Below are 14,581 nucleotides of genomic sequence, written 5' to 3' on the forward strand. Positions count from 1 at the left end.
CTCGGACGTTTGGAAGCCAGCGTTTGGGATTGCATGTCCAAGGTCGGCTTTTGCCTACACACAGCCACTAACCATTTGTTTGAGGTTTGGTCTTTGCTTCTTTTTGGTTGGTGTATTCCCCTGACGGCTGACAAATTTAATATCATCTTGGTCTGAAATCTTTTTGATTGCTCTGTTTTGTTTCTTTTACTTTTTGGGCCTTTGCTTGCGGCTCTCCTGGTTACAGCTTCATGATTAAATGGGTGTATTGTGGGTAGTGCCAGGTAATGAAGCTCCCCTACCTACCTACCTACTCGTGGACAGCTACCTAGCTGGAAACATGCCTGGTGCATTGGACTTGCGGCAATCTGCAAATGACTACAAGCATCCGTACGAAGTACATAGGTATACCGGTTGCCGGTACGTCTAGTCTAGTAACCTTGAATAAGGGGGGCATGGCTACCTTGTCAACTTGTCAACTGGCTGTCAGGCTTCCCGCACCCTTTACTAGCCTTGGTCTGAGTGCCCGTTGGCGCCGCGTCGTTGTTTGTCTCCATCAAGACGGCGGCATGGGTCTGCGCTAAAAGGGCGCCACTACAGCATGTCTTTTACAGAAAAGTACCTTAACTTTGAACCTCGACTGGGTATTATCGTGATAGAATCCCTGCGACTTGTGATTGAAGGAATTCCGTGCCTACACGCTTACTTAGTAGCCAGCCTGGCTGAGGGGAGTGTCACACATAACTAATATTCCTTACCTAGCCGAGATAGATAAGATCAGTACTTGCCGAATCGACCGTGAGTGACTAAAGGTACCTAGGTAAGGTTCCCAGGTAGGTACTGTAGGTAGCCAACCAAGTAGCTTCTTACTACCAAGTAGGCTACCTCGTAATTACTATGTAGGATAGATAGTACGGTAGAATCCAGTTCATGACGCCTCCTTGCTCTTGTCCCACTCTCCACTTGTTCCCGCTCCTCTTTGTGTGTTTCCATAGTACAGTGATTACTACCGTGATACTTTCAGGTGCCAAATTACTTCGTAAATCAACATCAATCAACGAATGATTAGACATCCCCACCTGCAACCATATCCACAGCACAAGCAGGAGCGCTGCTACATCGGAGTGGCAGGGCGGATACAGAAACCTACCCTACTCAAGCCGACTGTAAAATCGATCGACCACTCGCCTACCTAGCCAGGCTTGCTGGGTAGCGCCAATGTACACAGGTAGGTAGATACATTCGCAGTAAGCAAGTAATTACTTCGTAGACACCGATTGTACCATAAGTGCCAAGGCAATCGTTACTGCAAGCTAGGTCACCCTACCCACTAACGTTGCACCCGTTTGGACTTGATCGGCATCGCGGCCGTCTCCACACGCAGGCAAGACGGACGGCGTTAGGGGCCTGAGCGGTGTAAGGAGTCTTGCAGTGCTCATAGTACCGAGTCTAGGAAGCTGTCGGTAAGATGCAATATGTTGTAGGGTCATGGAGCTCTGTAGCAGGCTTGCTGGGCAAGCCAGGTGTTAATAAACAATTTTGCATCTTGGTGCGATTTAGTGGGAGGGAGGTTTTGAGGGTGGGACCACCTACAAGGCTGAAGTCCGATCTTGCTGGCGTACAGATCGTCGTGTTCCAGCAACGATATGGTAAGGTACATTTCCGAGGATGTGTTTGGCCCAAAATCCGTGCGGTTCAACAGCAACGGCAGCTACCGCGTGCATTGCCGGGTTCATTTTGGGTTGGTTTTTGGTTGGTATTAGACCCTTTCGAGGCGCGAGCTTGCTTCCTTCCCCCTCATTTTTTTGTGAAAATCTGTACGGAGTATGCACAAGATTGCTACTGTACTAGTCCAGCCTGGACCAAGGGTGAATCCTTGTGTCTGCTTCTTCCCAACGCCAGGCACCACCATGCAGCTTGCTGGTCGACCCCGGCTCCAGCTTCCGTGGGCCGAATCCAACGCTACCAGCTTCCTGGTAGGTACCTTAAGGGATGTAGGGTGTACCTACCTATCATACGTGTACGCAGTACTATGGTACATCTTCAGGCCATCCAGACCAAGGTAGATTTCACGACTGGGTCTTTCCTGACTCTCCTATATTCGGGTTCGCTTAAGCTCCTACCACGTAGTGGATCTGATTGACGAACGGCATGAAAAACTGAACATAGCCGAAAAAACACAAGAACTCCATCGAGCACCAGTAAACCCCGGTATGTGGTCGGCTGGAAATGAAATACTGTGCCCTACACTTATCTGTGAGTACTATGTAGGTATGTGGGTAGTGAGTAGGTAAGGTAGGCCCCTAATGTCGCTAGCTACCGCACGGAACCAGAGGGGTCGTTCAGCACATGCTGTGCAGCTGAATTGGTACTCAAAGGAAATATGTATATATATATATATATATAATAAATAATAAATAAAGAAAGATATGAAATGTATATAAAAAAGAAAAGAAAAAAACGACAGACAGACAGAAAAGAGGGAGGCTTGGGAGCGCGAACCATTAATTACAAGACTCTTGCCGAGGCTAGCAAAGAGGGTTTGGCCGTACTGCAATTACTGTACTGTAACGACAAGGAAACGGAAAATGAGGGGTCGTGCTGCATCTGGCTGGGGAGGCGCTTTGACGATACCACTCACATCAGACCGAGACCACACCTTTTTGCCCTTGGCTTTACAGGTAACCCCCTGCAAATGTGCGACTGACCAACATCTTGGGAGACAAGGGTCTGGGGGAAGCTTCCGGGTTGACTGCGATCTTGAACCTCCAGAGGCCCATCACCTACCTGTTCCTGGGTACCAATTCATTGCAGCTTACGAAGTACGTGGTGAGTAAGGTAGGTAAGTACTGTGCTGCAGGGAGGGTACTGTTCTACTATGATACGGCTTGTAATTATACCCGCCCAGACATGGATTTGTTTCCATCACTCCACCACGTCGTAGCTGATGCGACAGCTGAGCCATCTACAATATTGTAGTAAATTACTGACTGTACCCAGGCAAGCCAGGCAACACCCTTTATTTCTGCACTTCGTTGGCATAACTGTTTATATTAAGTAAAATCCTACCACCCTCTTTGCGGCAATTGTCTTCCGGCGACTGTTGTGTATCAAACCAGACTGGACCTCGGCATTCTACGTGGTACACACAAATTTAAGCTAGCAACACATCATTAGAGGACCGTACCTGATCAAGGGGAGAGACAATAAGGAAACAAAAGTCGATCCTTTAAGTGTTTGGAAAGCAAGAAGGAAAGTTTGCACGGTACAATCCCACATTGATACAATAATTGGTACAATAATGAGTCTCTTACTCTTCTGGGGAGGGGGCTGTTCGATTTCTGCCGCGTGTCACTGGTGAGTGCTCAGATGCAGCCAAGCCAGCGTGCCCTACCTACACCTTGCGTGCAGCGGCATCAAACAAGAATAGGCACAAGTTCAAGTATAACCTAATACTTCGTATCACATCAAAACAAAGGTATATCTTAGGAAATTCGTCGTCCCAGAGCATTCTGTGTTGTGGAATACATATACCGGTACAATCGAAGTACTGTACAGTCAAACACCCTGGACTAAGGTAGTATCTTGATCGCTACCAGGGCAGACAGGTACTGGCGTATACGGACGTACTGTTACGTACCCCGTGTCAGGGGCTACATTTTTCTCAACATCCCATTACGGCTGGCTGCAGATGCAACACGGAAATTAGGAGTAAATGTAAATTATACCGTAACATAAATGTACCCCAGTATTCACCCATCGCCGGGACTTGTGTCTTTTTCTCCTTCACAACCCACCAAGCCCACGCAGTACCTCCATGCTAACATCCGGAACAGATCCGTGTGCCTGCTTTGCTACTCGTCAATCGTGATCGTAATGTTGCCATCAGCCTACTTTGCGCTACTTAGCGAAAGTGAAAGGGGAAGGCTCAGATTCCCGAGCTTCACTCTGGCAAAACCAAAAAAAAAGAGGTACCTAGGTAACAAGCAAGTGGATGATGCCTGTAGATCAGCTGATGGAGGCGACTTTGTTCGCTTCAAATCAAGTTAATCTAGAAAAAAAAGGTCCTTCCTTCTTTTTTTTTTTTTTGTTCCAGTGGAAGCGGATTTTTGCCGCAGTACCCTCCGTTTTACCAAAAGGGACGAAGTTCCTTTCCCCGTCTCGCCACCCTTTAATAACCTTTTTGGTGGTACCTTTGATAGAATGGTGATCCGCAGATAATCTTGATGCTGGTGGCTGTATATATGTCTTGCGTGCTTCGGAACGCAGCGAGGAACACCAAGACAAATCCGTCGCTGATAGAAAATATGCATCCAATGACAAGCCTGCAAAAACTTGATTTCGATCTGCTGCGTTACATCCGAAAAAGGACCACCTGCGGAGTACGGATACAGCACCTGGCCATTGCTTTTGGATACACACTAAGCCACTTACACATATTCACTACCAAAAGCCTATCCATATGTGCATCGTATTAACGACAGGCATCTTGAAAGGGGCCCCTCGTATATTCTGATGTACAAACAACGCCACAATATATCGGTTGTTCAAGGGGGAAAAAGAATAAAAGGGATGGGACGGGAACTGGCTCCGCATGAGAATATGCATCTGCCTTGGCCATTGACGTTATGATCCTCGCAGACCGAGGTTATTTCAACTTATGATCTATGCTAGATAGATTGGCCTGGACAGTCTTGCCAAGGCGGAAAAAATCAGTTGCCTTTTTTTTTTTTTTTTTTTTTGTCTGCCCTTCTTCGCATTTCCTGCATTGTGTCGTTTTTAAAGTCTACATCTCATCTGCATCTTAAGCTTCAATGTGTATTCATAGCAACCACCTCATCCCATATAGAGCGGACATAAATCTCCGGTGCTTTTGTGTTAAGGCAAGTGAACCACGGGTCTACGTGCAACGTTTGTTTGCTGGTGCAATGAGACTCAAATCACTTTGAGCACATATGTATGTATAACATGGAACCACCAACGAAACAACACAAAAGTAATCTCCGCTACAGTCCGAAACACCCGCTGGCCACCCTGTGATCCGTTAAACCTGGTGTGGAATATGGTCGTAGAAGTGAACTAAGACAAATGAAGAATCCAAAAATACTTGAAGGGGTATCGGTTCATCGCGCCACCACAATCGCCACCGCCACTGATCAAACTCTAGCTCTTGAACTAGTACTCCCCGCACTTCTTCGCCTAGCCCTATTGTCCGTCAAACAGGTTGGCAACGCCTTCCAAGTCCGGTGTCTTCGTCCGCCCCTCCATAGGGCCCTGCGCAGGAGCCGTCATGAACTCTTGAGCCATCTTGCTCCGTCCAGACTTCTTACTGTCGTTTCCACGGTCGGCCCTCTGGAGTTTGCCTTGCTCCGACACACTGACACCCTTGAGATCCTTGAACAGGTCGAGTACCATTCCGCGCTGCTGCCTCACGTTTGACCCGGATCGAGTTATGTACCGGATAGCGTGATCGACATCTGATTCTTTAAGCCCTGGCAAGGAGAGCAGAATCCCTCGAGGCGTTGATGTGAGGGGGCAGTAATGCGCCAGGATTGTTGCAATCAACATTGCCAGTTCGCGCTGGAGGTCCACAAAGTAGGGCTCGTGCATGGAAGTTATGCATGCTATGAGGACTTCCGATGAGATAAACTCACGAATCGCGCGTGCCGTTTCCTGCGGGATTGGGAAGTCGTCAGGAACAAGGCCCCTGGTCGGCGCTGCCGGGGTCTTTCCGTCGTTGTTGCTCTCCTGTGTCCCGCGATCTGGAGATACTGAAAACTCAGGTATGATATATCGGAAGACGCGCAGCACAACTCCGCAGCATCTTGTGTCACGCATACGGATGCCGTGCGCGCAAAACAACAGTAGAGGCTCAACTATAACCGAATGCATCAAGCAGAATTTCCGCAGTGCTGGATACTGGTTTGGATTTGCCAGGGGAGCCCCGTAAGCATCAGAGTCTGTGTGTTTCGTGTCCATGTTTAGTATCTTTCCACACCCTTGCTGACTTGCTCAAGACCATGACGAAGAATGCAAAACTTACTTGTTCTGTGAGGGTCCAGGAAATCAGCCACCATGACAACTGCAGTGTATGTCAACTGCCTCAGAATGCTCTCGTTCTTCATCTCCTCGGTCAGGGCCTCCCCAGCTGCCTGTACCTCGGATTGGAAGCCCAGTTTCTCCCACTCTGTGTTGATCTTGTTGTCAATCTGCTGGAAGCATGCTGCAAGCAGTGGTGGTAAAAAGTGCTCCCGCAGCTGTACAGGACAGTGGTCGACAAGATACCTGACCAGATTCAGCAGGTTGATGATCTGATGTGACGACAAACAGACGGAGTCTGCAAAGAGCGCTAGCGAAAGTGGACCTGGTAGCTCATCAAAACCGTAGAACTGAAGGTCTAGGCGGCTCATGCAGAAGAGAATTGCGTAGCAGGTGTCGCGCACCACCCTGACGGCGCCACGGACAGTTGACGCGAGTCCTTCGAGTGTCCCCTTTTTGTCAACAACCCTGGCATAAAATTCATCTTTGCTTCCTTCCGAGATACCTGCTTGCCAGAATCTGTCTGCCAGCACACGGCCCACAATGGATTTCATCTCCTGTGGTAGGTTTGCCCAGTTGTTGTGGTTATGGCAAGCGTGGGCATGTCTATGTTCGAAAGACATTAGTGTTAGCAAATCGGAGCACTGTCCTGGCAGTGGTGGGCTTATTAAGATTTACCTCAGCATTTGCAACAGATGAGGAAGGATAATCGGAAAGCCGTCTTGCCAAAGCTTGCAGGACGCTTCATAAGGTGCGGACCCCTTGTCGAGCTTTTCGACCGAGTAAGTTAGGAAAGTCTTAGTCGGTCGAAGTGGTAGCATCTATTCGTGGACGAAATGTCAGCTGCGTGTTGTTGATGCGAACGACGTTGGTTCTTTAAAGAACTAACCGTTTGCCGCTCTTCCAGCTCAGCCTGAAGCGCCAACCCCTCTGCGTCCAGCGGCACAGCACCCCAGTCTGCTATCTTGTGAACCTCTTTGCTTGCCAAATATCTCTGAGCCTTGTCTAGAGCCATTGACTCGCAAAAGTTGCTGTAAGACGACAGAGCCTGACCCAGTGCTGGGTTACTCCACTGAGACAGCACCGGGTTGATAAATGGCTGAAGACGCATGATCCTCGATTCTTGATCAATCTTGGACGCGCGATGAATGATAATGAAAAGAAAAGACTGATATGCGAGCTGCCTTTTTTCGTCTAGAGTGCCCGAAGATATCATCTCCTTGACTTTGGCCTCGATATGACTGTAGACCTCAAGAAGCTTGTCGGGCATCTTGGACGCCAGACGCTGGAGCTCCACCATACTTTCTGATTGAAGATCCTTAACCGACTCGTTGAAAAGACGGTACTCAGGTTGAGGGTTTGGCCATGTGACAAGAATATGCTCCAGTACCTTGAGCATAAATTCCGAGTTTCTGTCAAGAGCAGTGGTAGAGAAGGCAACCAGGAGCTGTAGTATCCGTTTTCGAATCATTGGATCCTGGTAGCGGCCCATTTTAGTCTATTTTCTTTGGCAGCTTCAAAACGTAGCGAAAACATACCTCGAATTCTCTTTTAAGCAGACGATTGCACCATCCTTCGAAGCTCTCCTCTAAAGATGTCTTCCGTTGTAACTGTCAAAAGTGGTCAGTTGGTACTTCTCAGGATAGGTTGCTGGCAGTTTAATACCTACATTTTCTGGTATGCTAAAGTCCATGCTCTGTCGCCACTTGACGTAGCCTTTCAGAGCCGACTCGATGACAGTAAAACGAGCATCAACGGTCAGGGCTTCCATTGAGTTCTTGTTGTAGCTCGAGGCTATGAAACGATATTTTAGTAACTAAAGATGTCTTTTTACGGATTCATTCCAATGAACTTACGATTTAGAGGCGCCTTGCCGTTATACAGACGGTCAAGGACTTCATCAGCTTGTCCAAGGATGTGCTGAAGAGCATCCACGAGCTTCAGTTGCACGATACTCTCAATAACTTGCGAACAGTACCGACGGTAGTTGCCCAGAAACGCATGCCTTTCGGGGATTGTGTCGGTGTCTTCCATAAGAAACGTATATGTGGCGTCTCTCGTATCCTCCGGCAGGTGCTCATATTGCACAAGTCGGGAGCTGCAAACCTCAAGTAGATGGCCCACAAGAGCTGTCTCGCCTATCGAAGCGCCGAAATCAGGATTGTGCAATAGTCGTGTCCATGTTACCAGAACCGGTATTGAAACAACCAGGCTCTGACTCTGAAGGATCAACAGCAAAAAATCGAAGAACCCTTGAAGCTCGATATCTGACGGGAGACATTCCATTCTTCTATCCAGGTAGTTTCCTAGAGAAGAGACCATCTATGGCAGTATTAACGTAAGCCGGCTGTAAGCATAAATTGTACTGGGCGATACCCCGATACCTGGGTAGTCTGGGCAAACTTACTTCTGAGAACTTTTTGGCAAATTGGTATTTGTCGTCATCAATATCTTCCGGATCAATGGCAGAGGACCATTCAAACAACCTTCTGCCCAGCTCCACAAACTTTGGATCGTACATGGGCACGACCAGATTCACAAAGTCATCGTCGACAAAGTTGTTCCTGCCGTATAGAGCGTGCAATGCTTCGAGAGCAGCCTTGACACCGAGTTAGCTGGCTATATTGAAATAATGATGGATGACTCGGAGCATCGAGCCTCCTTTCGAGCATGAGAACGCGACGGAGCTCTGCTGAAGAGAGGACATACCTTCTGAAGCGCAACGTGAGATGCAGCAAGACCATTACACATAAGTCCAACACAGCCAGAGTTAGCCAAGGCCTGTGGTATGGCCCATGGTATAACTGAGTGCAGCACAGAAAGCGACTTTATGGCGCAGGTCCGGATATCATCGTTGTTCTGTACGTCTCCGGCCAAGCAGTCCCCAAGCAAGCGTGAAACCCGTATAATCCAGCCATCCTCGCCGGCCCTGATATTGCTGAAGCTGGAGCGTGACGGAAACTGCTCAGAGAGCACTGATAGAGGCGTGAAAATATCGACGCAAATTTTGGACAAAGTCGCCTCACGCATAGCGACGGTCGGGTCGTCGCCCGAAACACCAAATATCTCATCCGACAGCGATTCGAGTATAAAGAGCACGAGCTCCTTGTGGGCCGTCGGGCCGGGTATGTTCCACATCGCCATGAGCAGATTATCCATCTCGGTCCACTCTGGTCCCCAGCACCGCTTCGCGATTTCGACCCAAAGCTGTGCAACCTTGTTGCGAATATAGAGCGGGTCGTCCCGGCTAACGTTTTCGGCCAACTGAAGCACCCAGCTTCGCAGATATTCAAGCTGCTCTCCCGAGTAGTCCCCCCACTTGTGTTTTATGGCATGTTCGAGAAGCGAGAGGCCGTAGTGGCGGATGATGGGCTCCTTGCCTTTGACCTGAGCCAAATTAAAACCAACCGATGGAGACTGGTCAAGACTCTTAATGCCCTCGAGAAACTCCTGAGCTTCTCGGCGGGACTGGTTGCTAGAGTGAGGGCTGTATATTAGGTTAAGAGCGTCGTGGATCTTGGGCAGCACTTCGGACTCTTCACCACTGGCCGTGGCCATGGCCCCATTAGAGGGAAGGGCTGCCATGGCGGCCACAAGGACTCGAGTCGTGCGAAAAGGGCCCAAATGGTTCTCTATGCGAATTCAAGATTTGTCTGGGGACGCTTGGGTGTCGTGATGTCGTCCTTCGTCTGGACCGGCTTTTTCGAGCAATCGTCGCGCGGTTCGGTGATGAGCAAGAATGGGAGCAGGTTTGGTCAATAGCTGGGAACCAGTGACATGATGTCGAATGGTGTAAGCAAGGCGGAATCTCTTGGGAGCTCCCAAGTGGTCGGAGGCTCCCGTATGGCAATTATTTGCAGTGCAGACCAACACAGCTGGTTGCTTAGGCAGCAATGTCGCTGGCAGCTGTGGTGAGGCGACGAAGCTGACGGTGTTTGCGGTCAGAGGCCTCAGGACACTGAATGGTGCACAATGTCGACGAGCCCAGATATTGATTGACAGGTCAAGGCACACTTGATTGTTGTCAAAGTCTCCGAGCGGTGTGGCAGTCTTTGTAGCGTAGTGCGGCGTGAGATAGCAATGACGAAGAGAGGAACAATTTAGACCGCGCGCAGCCGCAGCGTCACGTCTTCTGCGTTTGTGGTCGCGCTCCCGCCTCACAAGCAACAAGCCCACTTTAACAGCTTCCTGACTCCCCCACCTAGGCGCCTTGCCCAAGAAGGTCCTTATTTTTTGAACCAGGTCTAGGTCCCCAAGTTACCCTGAAGTACCTAAGCCTATTTACCCCAGCTACCGATGTGCATATCTCCTGCCTACGGATGTACGAGGAGCAAAATACCCTCCAATTGTGCACTTAATAGTGTATGTTTTGCCTGTACAAAGTGGCGCCGTACATAGATTCAGCGACTCAGCAGATAGATGCCTGCAGATGCGCTGCAGGTGCGCTGCAGAGACCTGCCCTGGTTCCTGGGTATCTAGGTACCTAGGCCCCCGCAACGGATCTCTGCCCCGCCTCGCTTGACGTCGCCGTTGATGTGGCTGGACGGAAGCTTCCACATGGGCATGCTCAAGGTTAAACACCAGCCACTTATGCCCGGCCCTTTGACTCCGTATATTCTTGCAGATTGAGTAATTTTATGGTGGACATCCATGTCAGTTTTGTTTTGCGTTTGTCTCTATGGGGGTGAAGCTTTCTCTCTTTATATTTCATCCTCGTTCCCCCGGTAGCATTATATAGACTACTGACATGCACGCAAACGACATGCGGCATAAATCACCACTCGCAGGCTCACCATCAAAGCTGAACCAAAGATGTAAGGTAAGTATCTAACAATTGCTTGCAGTCTAGCCGATTCTAGGTGTCTGTGCTATAAGCTCATTTATTAAAGACATGTAATCCAATAACAACATCACTGTCAACGCCTCAAATGCATATGCGCCTGTTGGAACTGGTGAATGAGACCTAAGACACCAACCTCGGTCTCTTGAGGATTGGCTCCACTGTTCTCTCTGGAAAGTGTTTTGGTGGGCGAAGTCTGCCACGTCGACTCGTCCAGCGCACCTCCACTTTCATCTATGTCTTCATCGCCGAGCTTTCCAAACCTAGCATCGTCTTGGCCATCTTCAGTGACAGCCTCCTCGATTATGTCTCTATCGCTCATGTATCCTCCACGGTGCGGCACCGCCATCTGCCGTGATCTATGCATGCTCCGGCTGCCAAATGCGCCCGGGGCTGGCTGGTGATGCGGATCAAGTAGAATAGACGCCATGGGTGACGGCTGTGGCATTGGGGTCCTGAATTGCGGCGTCCTGCCCTGTGAGCCCTGAATTTGCACCCCGCTGCTTCGTCCACGCTCCCTCATCATACGTGAATGCCTCATGTCAGCAGCTAGGGTTGGCGACTGCAACCCTGGGAAAGATGGTGGATGCTGAAACTGTTGCCTTGACCCAGGCAGTTGGTTGCCCGGCAGGCCGGTCTTGGGATTGATGACGTAGTGGTCCAGGAACCCATAAAAAGATGCCGCCATCTTCCCATGTTTCGTCGAGTAGTATTCCTCTCTATTGTCAGGCGCATCTGCAGCAGCTGCCTGTTTCTGATTCGCGTGCCCTTGCTGGAAGTTGAAGACCGAAAAGAGACACACGTAGCCGAGTCCATCGACATGGATGGTGAACTCTCTGAAAAAGTCGACAATTTGATCAGTTGAGTTTGGCAGGCTGACCAACAGTACCAGAGGTGTAAGTAAAATGCTGAGAATTTCCTCAAGGAATATCTGGGGTCTCGGCTTATAAAGCTCTGAGAATTCGTTCTTGACTTCGGTACTATGGAGCCTGCCGCGCCAATGGTCCGGCTCGTAATGGGTGAACTCAATGATGCTCTTCATGGCAAACTCAGGGTCGTAAACCTCATTGTCGTCCGAAATATTGCCTCGAGCAACGGCCCACAATGTGGCCAGGATTGATACATAAAACAAGACTGACCGGTCCGGTGTTATCTCGAATGTTAGAAACGCTTCCGAGTCAAAAATTGTAGCCAGACCCAATACGGCGACGATGGAGCCGGTGATGAACGATACTGTTCGCGCGACTTGCTCCGTCTTTCGTTTAGGGAACATATCAATATATCGCTTTGCGAATGGATGTGACATGTTCATTCGATCGTTAAACAGATGGTCGAGTTCGTTGAACTCCCTAAACTTCCACTTGGCGAGAGAGTTGTATGTCCTAGCACCAAGTGCTCCAGGGTCGTTTCGGAATTCCTACAAAAAGCACCAGCTGGGTCAGCATAGCCATCCGGGATTGAAACGAGTAGGCCAAATACTCTAACCACAAGGCATGGAGGGGGCACCTACGTGGAAGTACGTAAGAAAATAAACCAGGATCAAGTACAACGCGATGAATGGCGACATGACGAAGATCATCAAGCCGGCGAAAAAGAACCGTGACTTCAGCTTCTGGCTGAGCTGTCTTCTGCGACTAGCTTTGAGAAACTCAGGGTTGACTTGGCCTTGATTGTCAAAGACAAAATCTAGAATGCTGAATGAAATGGCCAAAACAACACATTCCGACATGTGCTGCTTATTTCGGAAAAAAGGAAGCGGTATGGTGAGGTCAAGAACGTCCTTGTTGAGCATCGCAATCATGAAGTTTTCTCTTCGCATGATTCGGTTCGCAATGTCGTGAGCGTCCAGTCTCTCTTTAGACTGGCTCCCAATCCATGCGCGTTGAACCCTAGTAAGATTACCCGCCGTCCTAGGGTGCGAATCTCTCAGGGCCATGATCCTTCCAACAACATCTTGCCACGAAACAGACTGCATGTCCGCCTCGGGTATCTTCAAGAGATGGGTATAGAAATCCCGCAAGTGCTTCAACTGTCGCAGCTGAATGATAAGCCCGAAGCACCTGCATATAAAGTAGATGGCAAAGAGCCAAAGTCCAACGTTCCACACCAGACTCATGTTCTGGGTGCACTTAGGTATGATTATATCCTCCATCTTTTTGCTGTGCGGAAGTTTGTGGTAGTCAACGCACTGAGAGAGGAAGGTTAGGAAAACGGCGACAAATGCGGCGTTGCTGCGGTCAATCAGCATATGTTCAGCAACACAGAGATATTGTAAACAGAAACCAAAGCTCCACTTACACCAGCTCAAGAATACGTTGGACGATGATGCACCAAAAGCCTGCTGCTCGATAGTATGCGTACACATCCTTGATAAAGTTATCAAGATTGGAGACGTTGACCCATCTCCACATTGCCTGCTCGTAGGGGTCTCCAGCCATGAGACCAACTGGTGGCGGTTCAGGCCGTCCTTGGCCAGCTCTACCTGAGAACGGGCCATGGGGCATAGTGTCGTCATTGTGAAGTCGCTGTTGGTGCCGGGTGGCTTCCCATTGCGCTTGGTTCTGCCTCGTGGATGGTCCAGGGACTGCGGTTGGGCGGGGATGCGAAGGTCCGGCTCTTGACGGCGATAATAATAGGTGCTGAGGAGCCCGTGGTGTCTCCACTAACAGTGACTCTGGTACGTCGTTATCTACGTCGTCCTCCACGCCTGCACCTAGCCAGCGTGCGGTGTTGGCTTTCTGGCCCCGGCGATGGACCGTGTTCGCGCCGGCAACATCACCGCGGGAATGAGAGATGTGACTCTCGTCTCCTGCTAGGCGCTCTGCCTCGTCCAGGTCATAGTCATGATACGATCGGTTCAAATTCTCCTCGTCGATATCGATACCGGCGCGAGACTCGAGGTCTGCATCAGGGTCCGTCTGCCTTAGGTCTTCATAGAAAGACCTGCCTCGATCTTGTGGCACAAGACGAGAAAATATGTTGGAAGCCATCGTCGGCGTCGCCTGTCGGACGTATCAAGCGGATGCGAATGTCATCGGTTGTCCTCTTCGATCGAAAGCGCAGGTGGTAGAAGTGTTTGCCTTGGGAGATGTCCCAGGTCAGCCGGAGAATGAACTATGCACAGTACGCGAGCGTGTATGGCTCAAATGTGGTGTATATAGAGGAGAAAATTAAAGAATCAATCAAGAAGGTGTGCCTTGGGCAGATAGGCTTCCTGCTATTACCCTTGTTTAGGTGCTCAGGTAAACTGTTGCTGGCGGGATGCACGCACAGGCGAAAACGGTCGTCAAAGGTGTACCTAGTTGACAGCCGGGGCTGCAGAGTGCACTACCTACATGCTTTTGAAGATGAAGAAGAGAACTTGAGGCAGTGTTATGCGAATAGAAAAAGTGACAGAAATATTAGATGAAAGACCAAATGCTAGGGAATCATGTGTTCGGGCCAGCATCATCTGTCCTTCGCGTCGGAGTGGGATGAGTTGGACGCGCCAGATATGGACAATCACCATGGGCGGGCGGCAGTAAGTGCAATCGCGGACAAGCGCATGACGTGCGTGCCGGCGGATTCCCTTGCAGTCAGCTGGAGTGGGCAGCTGATGGGTTGAGCAGGTCCCCAGGGAGACGGTTCACCGCCCGCTGTCTTGGGGTACTTGTAATGGAACCTTGTGAGGAGTAGATTACCCCACAATTGATGTAGCCCTGACCCTGACAAGACAACGACTGC

The 14,581-nt window shown here is 49.7% G+C and overlaps 3 protein-coding genes across 3 annotated transcripts; all 3 read right to left on the reverse strand.

Moving 5' to 3' along the window:
• Nucleotides 1-446: 446 nt before the first annotated feature.
• On the reverse strand, nt 447-1,715 carry MGG_16791 (uncharacterized protein; the record flags this gene model as incomplete). Its single annotated transcript, XM_003712132.1, has 4 exons — nt 447-584; nt 850-874; nt 1,315-1,428; nt 1,573-1,715. The coding sequence occupies 4 exons, from the start codon at nt 1,713-1,715 to the stop codon at nt 447-449; spliced, it is 420 nt and encodes a 139-aa protein (XP_003712180.1).
• Nucleotides 1,716-4,727: 3,012 nt separating this feature from the next.
• MGG_09560 (uncharacterized protein) lies at nt 4,728-10,365 on the reverse strand. The gene is made up of 9 exons (XM_003712133.1): nt 8,728-10,365; nt 8,426-8,617; nt 7,875-8,340; nt 7,688-7,812; nt 7,557-7,628; nt 6,908-7,495; nt 6,697-6,839; nt 6,023-6,624; nt 4,728-5,939 (listed from the first exon to the last, which is right to left on the reverse strand). The coding sequence occupies exons 1-9, from the start codon at nt 9,601-9,603 to the stop codon at nt 5,185-5,187; spliced, it is 3,819 nt and encodes a 1,272-aa protein (XP_003712181.1). The 5' UTR covers nt 9,604-10,365; the 3' UTR covers nt 4,728-5,184.
• A 433-nt stretch (nt 10,366-10,798) lies between these two features.
• MGG_09559 (autophagy-like protein 9) lies at nt 10,799-14,431 on the reverse strand. The gene is made up of 3 exons (XM_003712134.1): nt 13,157-14,431; nt 12,369-13,089; nt 10,799-12,275 (listed from the first exon to the last, which is right to left on the reverse strand). Exons 1-3 carry the CDS (start codon nt 13,846-13,848, stop codon nt 10,935-10,937), a joined length of 2,754 nt encoding a protein of 917 aa, XP_003712182.1. The 5' UTR covers nt 13,849-14,431; the 3' UTR covers nt 10,799-10,934.
• Nucleotides 14,432-14,581: the final 150 nt, after the last annotated feature.

Source organism: Pyricularia oryzae, chromosome 3 (genome assembly GCF_000002495.2).
Source record: "Pyricularia oryzae 70-15 chromosome 3, whole genome shotgun sequence".
In the NCBI taxonomy this organism is placed as follows: Eukaryota; Fungi; Ascomycota; class Sordariomycetes; order Magnaporthales; family Pyriculariaceae; genus Pyricularia; species Pyricularia oryzae.

Bases quoted from the DNA above. Each gene is read 5' to 3' on its own strand.
- MGG_09560 (XM_003712133.1), bottom strand. From the start codon at position 9,603: ATGGCAGCCCTTCCCTCTAATGGGGCCATGGCCACGGCCAGTGGTGAA. The intron at 8,341-8,425 runs GTAAGTTTGCCC...ATACTGCCATAG, and splicing joins TTGCCAAAAAGTTCTCAGAA to ATGGTCTCTTCTCTAGGAAA. The intron at 6,625-6,696 runs GTAAATCTTAAT...TTTCGAACATAG, and splicing joins CATCTGTTGCAAATGCTGAG to ACATGCCCACGCTTGCCATA.
- MGG_09559 (XM_003712134.1), bottom strand. From the start codon at position 13,848: ATGGCTTCCAACATATTTTCTCGTCTTGTGCCACAAGATCGAGGCAGG. The intron at 13,090-13,156 runs GTAAGTGGAGCT...GATTGACCGCAG, and splicing joins CAACGTATTCTTGAGCTGGT to CAACGCCGCATTTGTCGCCG. The intron at 12,276-12,368 runs GTAGGTGCCCCC...TGCTTTTTGTAG, and splicing joins ATTTTCTTACGTACTTCCAC to GAATTCCGAAACGACCCTGG.